This window comes from Pseudophryne corroboree, chromosome 8 (assembly GCF_028390025.1).
Source record: "Pseudophryne corroboree isolate aPseCor3 chromosome 8, aPseCor3.hap2, whole genome shotgun sequence".
NCBI lineage: Eukaryota > Metazoa > Chordata > Amphibia > Anura > Myobatrachidae > Pseudophryne > Pseudophryne corroboree.
In genome coordinates this window covers 208,607,742-208,625,660 of record NC_086451.1, presented here as the reverse complement: position 1 = coordinate 208,625,660, position 17,919 = coordinate 208,607,742, and the positions used below count along the sequence as shown (strand labels likewise).

The 17,919-nt window shown below is 49.7% G+C and overlaps 1 protein-coding gene across 4 annotated transcripts in view; it reads left to right on the top strand.

Annotated features, from left to right (window-relative positions):
* The window catches only part of EDA2R (ectodysplasin A2 receptor), a 272,056-nt gene that overhangs the window by 146,815 nt on the left and 107,322 nt on the right, over window positions 1-17,919 (top strand). For 3 of the 4 annotated variants that reach the window (XM_063937068.1, XM_063937069.1, XM_063937070.1), the window contains one exon: window positions 17,134-17,630. In XM_063937068.1, coding sequence (XP_063793138.1) covers window positions 17,134-17,630 — 497 coding nt within the window. The remainder of the gene's footprint in view (window positions 1-17,133; window positions 17,631-17,919) is intronic. The other variant, XM_063937071.1, reaches the window with a different exon arrangement.

Here is a 17,919-nt window from a genome sequence, read left to right as displayed (position 1 = left end):
AATTTTGTTAGGTTTTTTATTTTCAGGGAGCTCTGCTGGCAACAGACTCCCTGCATCATGGGACTGAGGGGAGAGAAGCAGGCCCACTTCTTAAGAGTTTAAGGGCTCTGCTTCTTAGGCTACTGGTCACCATTAGCTCCAGAGGAAGTCGGAACACAGGTCTCACCCTGGGGTTCGTCCCGAAGCCGCGCCGCCACCCTCCTCACAGATGCCGGAAAAAAGAAGCCGGGTGAGTATTAGAAAAGTAAGAAGACGTCAGGCGGCAGAAGACTTCAGATCTTCGTGAGGTAAGCGCGCAGCAGTAAGCTACGCGCCATTGCTCCCACATAACACACACACACATGGCACTGATGGGTGCAGGGCGCAGGGGGGGCGCCCTGGGCAGCAATAAACCTCGTTTTGGCACAAAAGGATGTTATTAGGCTGCTGAGGCAGTAAATAAATGATTCCCCGCCATTATTTTCAGATACAGAACGGGACCGAAGCCGCCGCTGGAGGGGGCGGAGCTTGATCCCTCAGCACTAATCAGCGCCATTTTCTCCACAGAAGCTTAAGAGAACACTGGCTCCCCGGACTCTCCCCTGCTGAAGAGCTCAGAGGGCTGAAAAAAGAGAGGGGGGCACATAATTGGCGCAGTGAGTGGGGGAAATCAATTTATATATATATAAAAGCGCTGTCTGGTTTTCCTGGGTCAGTTTGGCGCTGGTGTGTGCTGGCATACTCTCTCTCTCTGTCTCTCCAAAGGGCCTTCTTTAGGGAATTGTCCCCGTATAGTTATATCCCAGTGTGTGTGGGGTGTCGGTATGTGTGTGTCGGCATGTCTGAAGCGGAAGGCTTATCCAAAGAGGAGGTGGAACAGATGAGTGGTGTGTCACAGTCGGCGGTGCCGACTCAGGATTGGATGGATATGTGGCATATGTTAAATGCAAGTGTAGCTTCACTACATAAAAGGCTGGACAAAGCAGAGTCCAGGGTGTCGACAGGTGTTCAATCTACGGATGGCACAGACTCACAGGACCCGTCGGGGTCTCAGAAACGTCCCTTCTCACAAATAGGGGACATAGATACCGACACGGACTCTGATTCCAGTGTCGACTATGATGAAGCAAAATTGCACCCCAGGGTGACAAAAAGTATTCAGTGCAATAAAAGATGTCTTACATATCACTGATGAGCCCTCGGTGCCCGACACGAGGATACACATGTTTAAGGGAAAGAAACAGGTTATAAACTTTCCTCCTTCACATGAAATTAATGAGTTATGTGAAAAAGTATGGGAAACTCCAGATAAGAAGTTGCAGATTCCCAAAAGGGTTCTTATGGCGTACCCTTTCCCTACACAGGACAGGGTACATTGGGAATCCTCTCCCACAGTGGACAAAGCCTTAACACGCCTTTCCAAGAAGGTGGTGCTACCGTCCCCTGACACAGCGGCCCTCAAGGATCCTGCGGACCGCAGGCAAGAGACTACATTAAAGTCTATCTACACTCATACTGGTACTTTGCTTAGACCGGCAATTGCGTTGGCATGGGTATGTAGTGCAGTAGCAGCTTGGACAGATACACTGTCAGCTGACCTTGATACCCTAGATAGGGATACAATTTTGTTAACATTAGCTCATATTAAGGACGCAGTCTTATATATGAGGGACGCTCAAAGAGACATTGGATTACTGGGTTCAAGAGCCAATGCTATGGCTATTTCGGCAAGAAGAGCCTTATGGATCCGCCAATGGACGGGGAATGTAGACTCAAAAAGGCATATGGAGGTTTTACCTTACAAAGGTGATGTATTGTTTGGGGACGGCCTCGCGGACCTGGTTTCTACAGCTACTGCGGGTAAGTCGACCTTTTTACCTTTTTTTCCCCAACAGCAAAAGAAACCCCCACAATATCAGATGCAGTCCTTTCGGTCGCATAGATCCAGAAGAGGTCGGGGCTCCTCTTTCCTCGCCAGAGGTAAGGGTAGAGGCAAGAGGACACCTGCTGCGGCTGGTTCCCAAGAGCAGAAGTCCTCCCTGGCTTCCGCTAAGTCTACCGCATGATGCTGGGGCTCCCCCGCGGGAGTACGCACAGGTGGGGGCAAGCCTTCGACTATTCAGCCAAGTCTGGGTTCAGTCAGACGTGGACCCTTGGGTGATAGAAATAGTCTCCCAGGGCTACAAGCTGGAATTCGAAGAGGTGCCCCCTCGACGATTTTTCAAGTCGGCCTTACCAGCTTCTACCCCAGAGCGGAAGTAGTGCTAGCTACAATTCAAACGCTGTGTCAACAGCGAGTGATTATCAGGGTTCCCCTGAGCCAACAGGGAAAAGGGTATTATTCAACCCTATTTGTGGTTCCGAAGCCGGATGGTTCGGCCAGGCCCATTTTAAACCTAAAATCCCTGAACCTGTACCTGAAAAGATTCAAATTCAAGATGGAATCTCTCCGAGCGGTGATAGCCTGCCTGGAAGGGGGGATTTTATGGTGTCACTGGACATAAAGGATGCTTACCTTCATGTCCCCATATATTCCTCTCATCAGGAGTTCCTGAGATTCGCGGTACAGGATTGTCATCAGTTTCAGACGTTGCCGTTTGGGCTGTCCATGGCCCTGAGGATTTTCACCAAGTTAATGGCGGAAATGATGGTGATCGTGCGCAAGCAAGGAGTCACAATTATCCCATACTTGGACGATCTCCTGATAAAAGCGAGATCAAGAGAGCAATTACTGGAGAACGTGTCACTCTCTCAGAGAGTGCTTCAGCAACATGGGTGGATTCTCAATCTACCAAAGGCACAGTTGGTTCTGACAACTCGGCTAGCGTTCCTAGGCATGATACTGGACACGGAACAAAATAAAGTTTTCCTCCCGTTGGAAAAAGTCCAGGACCTCCAGAACATGGTCCAAGAACTACTAAAGCCAAAAAGAGTGTCAGCTCATCAAGGCACTCGGGTTCTGGGGAAAATGGTGGCAACTTACGAGGCCATTCCCTTCGGCAGGTTCCATGCAAGGACGTTTCAATGGGATCTTCGGGACAAATGGTCCGGGTCCCATCTACAATTACATAAAAATAAATTAATACATAAAAATAACACTGTCCCCCAGGGCCAGGGTGTCTCTTCTATGGTAGCTGCAAAGTGCTCACCTTCTAGAGGGTCGCAGGTTCGGCATTCAGGACTGGATCCTGGTAACCACAGACGCGAGCCTCCGAGGATAGGGAGCAGTCACCCAAGGAAGAAATTTTCAGGGACTGTGGTCAGACCAGGAGTCCTGTCTACACATCAACGTGTTGGAGCTAAGGGCCATATACAACGGCCTTCGACAAGCGGAGAATCTTCTTCGCAACCTACCGGTTCTGATTCAATCAGACAATGTCACAGCAGTAGCTCATGTGAACCGCCAAGGCGGGACAAGAAGCAGAGTCACGATGGCGGAAGCCACCAGGATTCTTGGCTGGGCGGAAAATCACGTAAGCGCTCTGTGAGCTGTCTTCATTCCGTGAGTGGACAACTGGGAAGCAGACTTCCTCAGCAGTCACGATCTCCATCCAGGAGAGTGGGGACTTCATCAAGAAGTCTTTGCAGAGATAACGGGTCTCTGGGGAGTTCCTCAAATAGACATGATGGCGTCACGCCTCAACAAGAAGCTTCGGAGGTATTGTGCCAGGTCCCGGGACCCTCAGGCAAGAGCAGTAGACGCTCTGGTAACGCCATGGGAGTTCCAGTCGTTCTATGTGTTTCCTCCTCCTCCTCTCATCACAAAAGTGTTGAGGATCATAAGACGAAAAAGAGTACAGACAATACTCATTGTTCCAGACTGGCCTCGAAGGGCCTGGTACTCAGATCTTCAGGAGATGCTCACGGAAGATACCTGGCCTCTTCCTCTAAGGGAAGACCTGTTACAGCAGGGGCCCTGCATGTTCTAAGACTTACCGTGGTTATGTTTGACGGCATGGCGGTTGAACGCCGGATCCTAGCGGAGAAGGGTATTCCAGAGGAGGTCATACCTACTCTAATAAAGGCTAGGAAGGAGGTGACAGCAAAACATTATCACCGTATCTGGCGGAAATATGTCTCTTGGTGTGAAACCAAGAATGCTCCTACGGAAGATTTCCATCTGGGTCGTTTTCTCCACTTCCTACAGACAGGAGTGGATATGGGCCTAAAGTTAGGCTCTGTTAAAGTATAGATTTTGGCCTTGTCAATATTCTTTCAGAAGGAATTGGCTTCTCTCCCAGAAGTCCAGACGTTTGTAAAAGGAGTACTGCACATCCAGCCTCCTTTTGTGCCCCCAGTTGCACCATGGGACCTGAACGTGGTGTTGCAGTTCCTTAAATCACACTGGTTTGAACCCCTTAAAAACGGTGGAGTTGAATTTTCTCACCTGAAAGGTGGTCATGTTGTTAGCCTTGGCATCTGCGAGGCGTGTGTCAGAATTGGCGGCCTTGTCTAACAAGAGCCCTTACTTGATTTTTCATGTGGATAGAGCGGAATTGAGGACTCGTCCTCAATTTTTACCTAAGGTGGTGTCTTCGTTTCATATGAACCAACCTATAGTGGTGCCTGTGGCTACGAGTGACTTGGAGGATTCCATGTCCCTGGATGTAGTCAGGGCCTTAAAATTTATGTAGCCAGGACGGCTAGAATTAGGAAAACAGATGCATTGTTTGTCCTGTATGCTGCCAACAAGATTGGCGCGCCTGCTTCGAAGCAGACTATTGCTCGCTGGATCTGTAACACGATTCAGCAGGCTTATGTTACGGCTGGATTGCCGTTACCGCATTCAGTAAAGGCCCATTCCACTAGGAAGGTGGGCTCTTCTGGGGCGGCTGCCCGGGGCGTCTCGGCATTACAGCTTTGCCGAGCAGCTACTTGGTCGGGGTCAAACACTTTTGATAAATTCTACAAGTTTGATACCCTGGCTGATGAAGACCTAGCGTTTGCTCAGTCGGTGCTGCAGAGTCATCCGCACTCTTCCGCCCGATTGGGAGCTTTGCTATAAACCCCATGGTCCTTACGGAGTCCCCAGCATCCTCTAGGACGTAAGAGAAAATAAGATTTTAAACCTACCGGTAAATCTTTTTCTCCTAGTCCGTAGAGGATGCTGGGCGCCCTTCCCAGTGCGGAAAATCTGCAAGACTTGTATATAGTTATTGCTTACATAAGGGTTATGTTACAGTTAGAATCGGTCTTGAACCGATACTGTTGTTTGTTCATACTGTTAACTGGTTTTGTGTATTCCAGGTTATATGGTATGATTGGTGTGGGCTGGTATGAATCTTGCCCTTAGATTAACAAAATCCTTTCCTCGTATTGTCCATCTCCTCTGGGCACAGTTCTCTAACTGAGGTCTGGAGGAGGGGCATAGAGGGAGGAGCCAGTGCACACCATACTAGAAAGTTCTTTTAGGTGCCCATGTCTCCTGCGGAGCCCGTCTATACCCCATGGTCCTTACGGAGTCCCCAGCATCCTCTACGGACTACGAGAAAAAGATTTACCGGTAGGTTTAAAATCTTATTTTTTCTCCATCGTGGGGTTTCACGACTCCCCTGGAGGGAGAATAAAATAGCGTGGCGCGCCACCGTGCCCGCAGCTTGGCGGGCGCAGCGAGCCTGCAAGGGGCTCATTTGCTTTTCGCCACGCTGTCGGTATGCCGGCGGTCGGGCTCCCGGCGCCCTTATGCTGGTCGCCGGGAGCCCGGCCGCCGGCATACCATACTACACCCACGCAAAATAGATGTTTTTCGTATATGGTTGGGAAGGCACTATGGGGGATCACTGATATATGAAAGATGGGAGTCTCCTCTTTCAAATTATAAGGCTCCCCTTAGCAGCTATTATCTAGTGATCACCAGCTGGTGATCACCAGACAATATCGTCCCGCGCTACCGAAAAAAAATTGTTTTCCATAGATGAGGGAAGGGCATATTGTGTTCTATCTCCACCATACTGGCCTGCACACACATGGGGGCATCCTGCTTCGGAAGAGGGGAGTCTCCGCTTTCAAACAATATGCTCCCTTAGTAGTTATTGTCTGGTGATAATCAGACAATAAATGAAACAGTACTGAAAAATTATATTTCTGCTGCGGGGTACACTGAGCTCCACAAGGATAGACATAGGGGTGTAGAGTAGGATCTTGATCCGAGGCACCAACAGGCTCAAAAGCTTTGACTGTTCCCAAGATGCATAGTGCCGCCTCCTCTATAACCCCGCCTCCCTGCACGGGAGCTCAGTTTTGTAGTTGGTGCCGCAGATAGCAGGCACATAACAGAGGGGCTGCTCTGGGCAGCCCTAAGAAGAGCTTTTTTGAGAAGAAAAGTGAAGACTTAAAGGGCTGCAGCTGTGTGTACATGTCTAGAGACATTCACTGCTGCAGCTCCATCTCTCCACAGTGGCGCTGTACACTCCCGCGCCCTGGTTGCCGGGTAGCTACAGCAGGAGGCTCCGGTTTTCTTCTGGTCAGGCACACACGACGGGGGCTCTCCGGGATCGCGTGGCCGCGCTTCGGGAGGTGGTGAGTGGGTCCCGCTCGCGGGACCCGTCCTTTATCGCGATCCGGTGGGAGGCGGGCCGCGCGCGCTGGCGGTGGACACTGTGGCAGTACAGGCGATCCCACTAGATCACCAGGGCATGGGTGCAGGTCAGGTTTTCTCTTAAAACCTTTTTGTGTGTAGCCCGCAGTACCAGGTGGTTTTGCTAGCAGAGGGGATAAGGCTTGGACATGGAGCCCCTCCCCCAGCCCCAGGGCGCCATTTCCAGTAAATGTTCCCGCCCTGGAGCTGCATATCTGTCTCTCCCTCACTCCCTGTCAGTGTGTTGGCGCCATTTCTCTTAGCTACACTGTTCCTGGGACTGCTTGGGCAAATCCTCCTTTGTAAAGACACTTAAGTATTCTACATGTCAATTAGACAGTGTTAGTTAAGAAAGAGTGCATTTAGTCAGGATTCTCTGGTACAAGTACCCTGTGATATACATCCAGTTCTTACTGTGCAGTGTTATATCTATTGATTGCAGAGCTATATATATATAAGCTGGTCCAGTGCAGTATTATTGTTAGTAATAACCTCTGCATTGTATAACTGTGACTATATGTGTGTACATTAGCTTGCTGAGTGGTTTCCATTTCGTGTCTCTCATTCAACTTGCTATCCCTATATTCTATAACCGGAGGGGGCTTGGTGCGTCAGGTTTTATAATAATATAGGATTTTCACAAGATATACTTTAATACGTATTTTTCTCTGTGATTTTAGTCACCATATCTCTCCTGTATCTCTGCTTGTGCTGACTACATGGCGCAGGGGCTTGGGCAAGAGGTATTGTGCTGCTGACAATTGTACTGTTACCTGATATTGCAAGTTATATCATGTCTGCTTCTGAATGTAACGGTTCTGGGGCTGAACACACTGCCGGTGTTGCTGAAGCCACAGATCCCTATGAGGAGACTATAGCAGCTGCGGGCTCTGGTTCTGGGGGCTCCTTGCCCCCCAGTGGGATTGTGGCAACGGGGGTACATAATGACCCACCATGGGCTACTTTCTCCACGCTTCTAAATACGCTAGTTACTAAACTAACACCCCCTATGGGACCTCCTATGCCGGTGCAACCATATGTGGTCCCCGCAGCTAACCCTCCGTGGGCGGATACTCTGTCTGCTCAATTGAAGAAGTTGAACCAGTCCTTGACTACTAAAAAGTCTGACCCTCGCTCGCCTAAGACCAAGGGGTCCTCTAAGCGAGCTCTTACCTCCTCACAATCCACTGCTGTTACTGACACCTCGTCTGATGAAGATGGCGCTTACACTGACCCCACAGATTCTGACACAGATACTGCTGATGGGGAGGGTAGTTCACATGTGGATGTTCCTGATCTTTTGGAGGCTATTAAATTGATTTTACAGATTACGGATAATCCCGAGCCATCCGTCCCTCCTAAGAAACCAGATAGGTTCAAGCGTCAGAAGGTGGTTAAACAAGTTTTACCTCACTCTGACCACCTAGTGGATATACGTCAGGAACCCTGGGGAAACCTGGGAAAGAAGTTTGTACCTCAAAAGAAGATGCTAGTTCGCTATCCCCTCGCGCCAGAGCTATCTAAAAATTGGGAAACGCCTCCTCCAGTAGACTCACATGTGGCTAGGATGGTGGTTTCCTCAGCTCTACCTGACACTACCGTCACGTCTCTAAAAGAGCCTACGGATAAACGTGTGGAGGGTCGTCTGAAAGCAATTTACACCCTCACGGGTGCTGCACAAAGGTCCACTATTGCAGCAACATGGGCTGCAGAGGTTATTGAAGCATGGGCCCTAGAGTTGGAAGCTGAAATCTCTTCTGACCATGCTAGACAATGCTTGTCATATATTGTCACAGCTTCTCACTGTATTAAAGAGGCAGCTTCTGATGCCGGTATTCTAGCAGCCAAGGCCTCTACTACATCAGTCCTGGCTCGCCGGATATTGTGGCTGAGATCCTGGTCTGTGGATCTAGAAAAACCCTGGAGGTACTCCCTATCAAGGGAGATATTCTGTTTGGGGAGGACTTAAATAAGATAGTGGCTGACTTGGCTACTGCCAAAACTGCCTGTCTGCCAAGTACCACTCCTTCTGTGTCGAAGGCTAAAGGTACTTCCTTTCGCCCCTTTCGTCCTTCAGGTAAAGCAAAAGGTCAGGCATACAACAAGCAGGCCCGCACTTCCAAACCTGGTAAGCCGAAGCCCAAAAGAGCCTGGGCTGCCCGTCAGCCAGCTTCCAAGACGGATAAGCCTGCCGCATGAAGCGGCGGGCCTCCCCCTGGAGGATCCCAGGGTGGGAGGCCGGCTTCTAGGGTATACCCAGGAATGGTTGAAGACCACTTCAGATGCCTGGGCACGGGAAGTCGAGGTTACGCCATAGCCTTCAACAACCGTCCCCCTCATCGATTTTGCCTGACAGACGTCCCGTTGGACCAGACAAAGGCAAACAATCTACATTCGGTGGTACAGACCCTCCTGGATACAGGAGTCGTAGTACAGGTGCCTCTTGCTCAGAGGGGCCAGGGGGTACTATTATCCGCTGTTTCTAGTCCCAAAACCGAATGGGTCCTCTCGGCCCATTCTCAATCTCAAGGCATTGAACAGGTTTGTGAAAGTTTCCAAGTTCCGTATGGAAACCCTTCGCTCTATAGTTCTGGCCTTGGAACCTTGGGATTGTATGGTCTCCCTGGACATTACCTGCATATTCCTACAGCAGTGTCACATGAGCAATACCTGAGGTTTGCGATTGGCAACCTCCATTACCAGTTTCGGGCGTTACCTTTTGGTTTAACTACGGCTCTGCGAGTCTTCACCAAAGTTATGGCGGTGATGACGTTGGTACTCCGCCGTCAAGGGGTCAGGATCCTGCCGTATCTGGACGACATGTTAATCCTGGCAAATTCCCCAGAACTTCTCCTACGTCATCTAGATATGACTGTCCGGTTTCTACAAGCCCACGGGTGGCTCATCAACTGGAAGAAATCCTCCCTGGTCCCTGCTCAGAGCATGGTGCACCTGGGAGCGCTATTGGCCACTCAAAACCAGCGGTTGTTCTTGTCTCAGGAGAAAGTCCTGAAGCTTCAGGACAGGATTCGTTGCTTCCTTTCTCGTCCGCAAGTGTCGATACATTCGGCGATGCAGGTGCTTGGCCTCATGGTGTCAGCATTCGACATTGTGGAGTATGCTCAATTCCATTCCCGCCCCCTCCAGAGGCTGATTCTAGCCAAGTGGGACGGCCTGCCTCACCGGATCAGATCTCACATGATCTCATTGACTCCAGAGGTCCGTCTGTCGCTGCACTGGTGGCTCCAGGACCAACGATTGTGCAGGGGCCGTCCCTTCTGGATATCCGACTGGGTCCTGTTGACGACAGATGCTAGTCTAAGAGGTTGGGGCGCGGTGCTGGAGCAACACTCCCTTCAGGGTTGGTGGACCAAGGAGGAATCTCTCCTCTCGATCAACATTCTGGAATTGCGGGCGGTCTTCAATTCGTTGAACCTGGCCCAGCATTTAATTCAGGACCGTCCTGTTCAAGTACAGTCGGACAACGCCACCACAGTGGCTTACATAAATCATCAAGGCGGCACTCAAAGCCGTTTGGCAATGAAGGAAGTCTCACGGATTCTACAATGGGCGGAATGCCATCTACTGGCCATATCGGCAATATTCATTCCGGGGGTCCTGATTTGGGAAACGGACTTTCTCAGTCGTCAGAACGTACATGCCGGAGAGTGGGACCTCCATCCAGAAGTGTTTCAACTCCTAGTGGAAAAGTGGGGCCTTCCAGACGTAGATCTGATGGCGTCTCGACACAATCACAAGGTTCCGGTCTTCGGCGCAAGGACAAGGGATCCTCAAGCAGCATTCGTGGATGCGCTGGCGGTGCTGTGGAGGTTTCGGCTGCCGTACGTGTTCCCTCCGGTGTCACTCCTACCCAGGGTAATTTGGAAGTTCAAGCAAGACGGCACTGGTTCTCAGACCTGCAGGGCCTATCGTCAGAGCGTCCAATTCTACTTCCGCAACGCCCAGACCTCCTCGTTCAGGGCCCCTGTGTCTACCAGGACCTAGCCCGGCTGTCTTTGATGGCGTGACTCTTGTAGCTTCCGTCTTGAGGGCTAAAGGGTTTTCTGAGGCGGTCATTCAAACTATGTTGCGGGCCCGGAAACCGGCTTCTGCTCGGATTTACTATAGGGTCTGGCATTCTTACTTTGTTTGGTGCGCATCTAACAATTATGATGCTTCAAAGTTTAGTACGGCCAAGTTGTTGGCCTTTCTTTAGCAGGGCCTGGACTTAGGCCTGCGTCTGGCCTCCCTCAAGGTTCAAATTTCTGGCTTGTCGGTGTGGTTTCAGAGAAAGATTGCGACCTTACCTGATGTGCATACCTTTACTCAGGGTGTGTTGCGTATCCAACCTCTCTATGTCCCGCCTGTGGCTCCTTGGGACTTGTCGGTGGTTTTGGAGGCGTTACAAGAGTCTCCGTTTGAACCTCTTGGTTCAGCTGATCTTCAGTGGCTTTCCCTTAAGGTGGTGTTTCTGCTGGCTATTGCTCCAGCTAGAAGAGTGTCAGATTTGGGTGCCTTGTCTTGTAGTTCCCCATATCTGATATTTCACCGTGACCGGGCGGTTCTTAGGACTCGTCCCGGTTATTTACCTAAGGTGGTTTCTTCGTTCCACCTAAATCAGGAGATTGTGGTACCGGCCTTTGTCTCTCCTGACCTGTCTCCCAAAGAGCAGTCTTTGGATGTGGTACGGGCTCTCCGTATCTATGTGAAGAGAACTGCTTCTGTTAGGAAATCTGATTCTCTCTTTATTCTGTTTGGGTTTCACAAACGGGGCTGGCCTGCTCACAAGCAGACTTTGGCCAGATGGATTAGAATGGTGATTGCACATGCTTATGTGAGGGCTGGTCTGTCAGCTCCTGCTCACATTACAGCCCATTCTACTCGGTCTGTTGGACCTTCTTGGGCGGCCCGCCGTGGTGCGACCCTTGAACAATTGTGTAAGGCGGCTACGTGGTCCTCAGTGAACACGTTCATTAGGTTCTATGCCTTCGATACTGCAGCTTCCCCGGATGCTTCCTTTGGACGCAGGGTTCTTGTGCCCGCTACAGTGCGTCCCCTCCCATAAAGAACTGCTTTAGGACATCCCCTATGTCTATCCTTGTGGAGCCCAGTGTACCCCGCAGCAGAAAACGAGTTTTATGGTAAGAACTTACCTTTGTTAAAACTCTTTCTGCGAGATACACTGGGCTCCACAAGGCGCCCACCCTGACGCACTTAGCTTCTTTTGGTTGGTATGGCAATAGCCGCTAACACTTCTCCTGTCGTGAGAGTGTGGTGTATGTGGCTACTAACCGTCGTCTCTTTTCCTGCTACTGCATTGGGCTGGTTAACTAAAAACTGAGCTTTTGAGCCTGTTGGTGCCTCGGATCAAGATTCTACTCTACACCCCTATGTCTATCCTTGTGGAGCCCAGTGTACCTCACAGAAAGAGTTTTAACAAAGGTAAGTTCTTACCATAAACTCGTTTTTTTTTCTCAGGCGGGAAGGAGTACCTAAAGCCCTTATCCCTGGGCCATCTTGTGCCAAATAAAATAAAAGTTATCTCTCATTTAATGTACAGGTAGCTGGTTGCCTAGTTTATTAAATGGTAGGCCTTATTGGGCGACTATATACTTCCTACACATAGGAAGAGACAGCGAAAATGTTAAAATTAAATGCATTTTCAATGTAGATTTTTTGTCAAAATGTACACATGGATTTATTATTATTATTATCCTTTATTTATATGGCGCCACAAGGGTTCCGCAGCACCCAATTACAGAGTACATAAATAATCAAACAGGAAAACAGCAACTTACAGTTGATGACAGTATAGGACAAGTACAGGGTAAATAAACATAGTTACATCAGCAGATGACACTGGAATAAGTATCAGGTGGCAGAAGACTGCTGGATGTGGTACAGTTGATTATTAAAGTAAGAAAAAGGATAAGCACATGAGGGAAGAGGGCCCTGCTCGTGAGAGCTTACAATCTAAAGGGGAGGGGTAGACAGACAGGGGTGACACAGATGGGGTACATAGAGAATGTGGAACAGAGGGTTAGGATGAGATTTGGCTGGGTTTGGTAAAGAAGTGGGTCTTGAGAGCCCGTTTGAAGTTTTGTAGATAGGTGGAGAGTCTGAGGGGGAGAGGTAGGGAATTTCAGAGAAGTTGTGCAGCACGTGAAAAACCTTGGAGGTAGGTGGTCGTGCTAAAGGAAAGAAGCCTGCTCCCGCTGGCTCCCAGAACCAGAAGCCCGCTTCTAATACAAAGTCCTCCGCATGACGGTGGACAGCTAGGGCTGGAGGACGGTCAGGTGGGGGCAAGACTCCGGCAGTTCAGCCACGTCTGGGTGTCGTCGGGCCTGGACCCCATGGTACTAGATATTGTGTCCAGGGGATACAGGCTGGAGTTTCAAGATCTCCCACTTCACCGTTTCATCAAGTCAGGCTTGCCAGCTCTGCTGACAGACAGAACAATTCTTCTGGACGCTATCCAAAAATTGGTGGTGTCCAGGGTCATTGTTCCAGTTCCGCCTCATCAGTGGAACAAAGGTTACTATTCAAACCTTTTCGTGGTACCGAAGCCGGATGGTTCGGTACGGCCAATTCTGAACTTAAAATCTTTGAACCCTACCTCAGGGAGTTCAAATTCAAAATGGAGTCTCTGAGAGCTGTCATCTCAGGTCTGACGGAGGGGGAGTTCCTAGTGTCCCTTGACATCAAGGATGCGTACCTCCATATTCCCATCTGGTCTCCGCATCAGGCATACCTCCGGTTTGCACTGCTGGACGATCACTATCAGTTTCAGGCGTTGCCGTTTGGCCTGTTCACAGCACCGAGGGTCTTCACCAAGGTGATGGCGGAGATGATGGTTCTCCTGCGCAAGCAGGGAGTGAACATAACTCCGTATCTGGACGATCTCCTGATCAAGGCGTCAGCCAGGTAGAAGTTGTTGCGATACATTGCTCTCATGACACATCTGCTCAAGGGGCACGGATGGATCGTGAACCTTCCGAAGTCTCACCTAGAGCCGACAAGGAGGCTGTCTTTCCTGGGAATGATCCTAGACACGGAGGTGCAGAGGGTGTTTCTGCCGGTGGAGAAAGCATTGGTGATGCAATGTCTTAAAGCCTACCCGGGTCTGCCTTCTGGGGAAGATGGTTGCCTCCTACGAGGCTCTACAATACGGAAGGTTTCATGCTCGCCCCTTTCAGCTGGATCTCTTGGAAGAGTGGTCGGAATCTCACCTACACATGCACCACAGGATCTGTCTGTCTCCGAAAGCCAGGATTTCGCTCCTCTGGTGGATACAACTGCCTCACCTTCTGGAAAGCCGAAGGTTCGGAGTTCAGGACTGGATCCTTCTAACCACAGATGCAAGTCTAAGAAGTTGGGGAGCAGTCACTCAGGGGGAAACCTTCCAAGGACGGTGGTCGGATTAAGAATCCCTTCTCCCGATAAACATTCTGGAGCTAAGAGCCGTGTACAACGGCCTTCTGCAAGCAGCACACCTTCTACAGGATTGGGCTGTTCAGGTGCAGTCGGACAACGTGACCACAGTGGCCTACATAAACCGACAAGGTGGAACGAAGAGCAGGACTGCCATGTCAGAGGTGTCAAAAATCCTCCTCTGGGCAGAAAGGCACGCGGTGGCGATGTCAGAAATCTTCATTCCCGGCGTAGACAACTGGGAAGCAGACTTCCTCAGCAGACACGATCTCCATCCAGGGGAGTGGGGCCTCCATCCGGAGGTGTTCGAGGAGGTAACCGGTTGGTGGGGGGTTCCTCACATGGACATGATGGCCTCTCGCCTCAACATGAAGCTGCGGAGGTACTGTTCCAGGTCGAGAGACCCACAGGCAGTGGACACACTGGTGACACCGTGGGTGTTCAGGTCAGTGTACGTGTTCCCTCCACTTCCTCTGATACCATAAGTTCTTCAACTGGTAAGAAGAACAAAGGTCCTGACAATCCTCATTGCTCTGGACTGGCCAAGGAGGGCTTAGTACGCGGATCTACTGGATCTTCTACTGGAAGATCCAAGGCCGTTACCTCTTCGGGAGGATCTGCCACTGCAGGGGCCATTCGCTTATCAAGACTTACCACGGCTACGTTTGATGGCATGGCGGTTGAACGCCAGATCTTAGCTCGGAAGTGTCTCCCGAGTGAGGTCATTCCTACCCTGATACAGGCTAGGAAGGGGGTAACGTCTAAACATTACCATCGCATTTGGAAAAAGTATGTTTCTTGGTGTGAGGCCAAGAAGTTTCCTGCGGTGGAGTTTCAACTTGGACGTTTTCTCCTTTTTCTGCAAGCAGGGGTGGATATGGGACTGAGATTGGGCTCCATCAAGGTCCAGATCTCTGCTTTGTCTATCTTCTTCCAAAAACAATTGGCTGTCCTCCCTGAGGTTCAGACCTTTTTGAAAAGGGTTCTGCACATCCAGCCTCCCTTTGTGGCGCCGTTGGCACCCTGGGATCTTGGTGTGGTGTTGCAGTTCCTGCAATCTGCTTGGTTTAAGCCTCTACAGGAGGCTGATCTCAAGTTTCTTACTTGGAAGGCGGTCACTTTGTTGGCCTTGGCTTCTGCACAACGTGTGTCGGAATTGGGGGCTTTATCTTGTAAAAGCCCCTATCTGATTTTCCATGAAGACAGGGCGGACCTTAGGACTCGTCCACAGGTCCTGCCTAAGGTTGTATCGGCTTTCCATATCAACCAACCTATTGTAGTGCCAGTGGCTACTGACTCAATTACTTCAAAGGCCTTGGATGTGGTGAGGACTTTGAAGATTTATGTGAAGAGGACAGCTCGTCACAGGAAACGTGACTCTCTGTTTGTCCTCTATGATCCCAAAAAAATTGGGTTTCCTGCTTCTAAGTAGTCGATTTCACGCTGGATCAGATTCACTATCCAGCATGCTTATTCCACGGCAGGATTGCCGTGTTCAAAATCTGTAAAGGCCCACTCTACTCGTAAAGTGGGCTCTTCCTGGGCGGCTGCCCGGGGTGTCTCGGCTGTACAACTCTGCCGAGCAGCTACATGGTCAGGGTGGAACACATTTGCCAACTTTTACAAGTTCGATACTTTGGCCTCTGATGACCTCAAGTTTGGTCAAGCAGTGTTGCAGGAGCCTCCGCGCTCTCCCACCCGTACTGGGAGCTTTGGTTCATCCCCATTGTACTAATATGGACACCAGCATCCTCTAGGACGTAAGAGAAAATAGGATTTTGGTTACCTACCGGTAAATCCTTTTCTCGTAGTCCGTAGAGGATGCTGGGCGCTCGCCCAGCGCTGCGTTTTCCTGCTTTGGTTTTATAGTTCAGTACTGCCTGGTTCCTAGGTAAGTTCTGCGTTATTTACTTTTTCAGCCGTTGCTGAATTGTTCCGGCATGTTAGCCGGATTTGCCTGTTGTGTGAGCTGGTATGAATCTCGCCTCTATCTGTGTAATTCCTTCTATCGAAGTATGTCGTCTCCTCGGGCACAGTTTCTAGACTGAGTCTGGTAGGAGGGGCATAGAGGGAGGAGCCAGCCCACACTATTAAACTCTTAAAGTGCCAATGGCTCCTGGTGGACCCGTCTATACCCCATGGTACTAATATGGACCCCAGCATCCTCTACGGACTACGAGAAAAGGATTTACCGGTAGGTAACCAAAATCCTATTTTCTATTTTATGAAGGTGGATTATTGGCAAAACAAGAATCACAAAGTATTTGATATATGCCTGCGATCGCATGACCGACTGCGGCATCCTGAGTTTTAGAATGCCGGCAGGGGACTGGGTAATTCATTTACCCCTCCCATGCCCCCTAAGCCATCTGGGGTGGCGGCTAGGGATAAGACTCAAGGGGGTGGTGGCTACGGCCAAACTTCCTCCCATAGTGCCTAACCCTAACTCCCCCTAGGCCCTAACACTCACCCCAATACTTATCATTGGGATGCCGTCAGTCAGGGTTCCGGCAATCTGCGCATGTTAAGATCCAATGTGCCGGGATGCTAACCGCTGCCCCTTCTCTAAGACATAGAATAAAATATCACGCATGCTTTTCACACAACCTACTGTAGATAGTAGAAATGGTGGGAGGTATGCTGAAATGTTTTACATGCTCTATATGCCTGATGAAGGTAGGGCCCAGAAATGCTATAAGAACAGTAGCTACAGCTTGCAAACAGTAATCTGTGGTGATGGGACAGGAATTTGGCACTTTATGCGATGTTCAGAGCGTAGAAACTCTTTATTTAAATACCTGATTCTGAGTTGGCTATAAAGCAAAAATGAGCAAGTTACTGTGCACCTTGACAAAACATTTTGCAAAAACATTTATATTCTTTTGCATATACAGTAAGGTAATTACTGGCTACTTTTTCATGCAGCCCACAAATGCTGGACAGCTTTAATTTTACATTGCAACCTAGTTGAGCTTGAATACATCCCACCCACATCTAAATCTTTCTGCACCTTTTAAATCTACCCGACTTTCAGAACGTGGTTTTGCCAAGGTTCACAGTTACTTGCTCTTTTTTGCTTGGCTCCCAACTAAGGCCATACTTGTATATTATTTATTTTTACTAATTCTAACCATGTTTGTTAACAGGTCCAGTGGAGGAAGTTCATGTAATTTCAGAGAGTGTTTCCACCAGCCCCCGTGCCACATCCAGTGCATTATGTTCCTTGCCACCATCTGTGGAGCTGTGTGCCATTCCTCCTCCACCTGCCAAACCTCATTACACTCGGAGTGTATCAGAGACACAACCTTTAATCCGAAACTCAGGTTGCAGTGACTGCTTCACTGGATGTGGGTCTTCTGCTGAGCCCAGCCAGGGTGCCACAGAGCCACTATGCACACAAACTCACTCCTGTGCTTCAGAAAGGCAGCACTGGTCTCATGCACCGGTGGAGTGCACAGAGCTGGATTTACAGAACTTCTCCTCAGAGGATGGATTTTCCCATGCTGGCTGCAAAGCTCAATCAGGATCCCATGTGCCACCAAGACCCCAGTCCTGTTCCTGCATTACACAGAGTGGATCCGACAGGAAAAATCAGGAAAACTTAAGGTCAAGCACCTGCAGAAACTTATCTTCTCAGTCTCAGGTAGAGTCACTCTTATTTTCTTTTTCATCCACTAGGGGTCATTGGAGTACTCTTGGGATATGGACGGGCTTTAGCAGGACAGGCACTGAATATTTAAATTTAGTAACTCTCCTCCCCTCCATACTCCAGAATACCCCAGTGACAAGCACGAGTGGATTCTTCCACACATACTTAATTTTTTTTTTAATTAGTATTCATTTTTACATCCCTTCCCAGCTTAACAAGAAGCGTGGGTCCAGGATAGTACACGCTGCAAGAAGCAGCTACTGGCGTGTCGGCCTTCATTCAA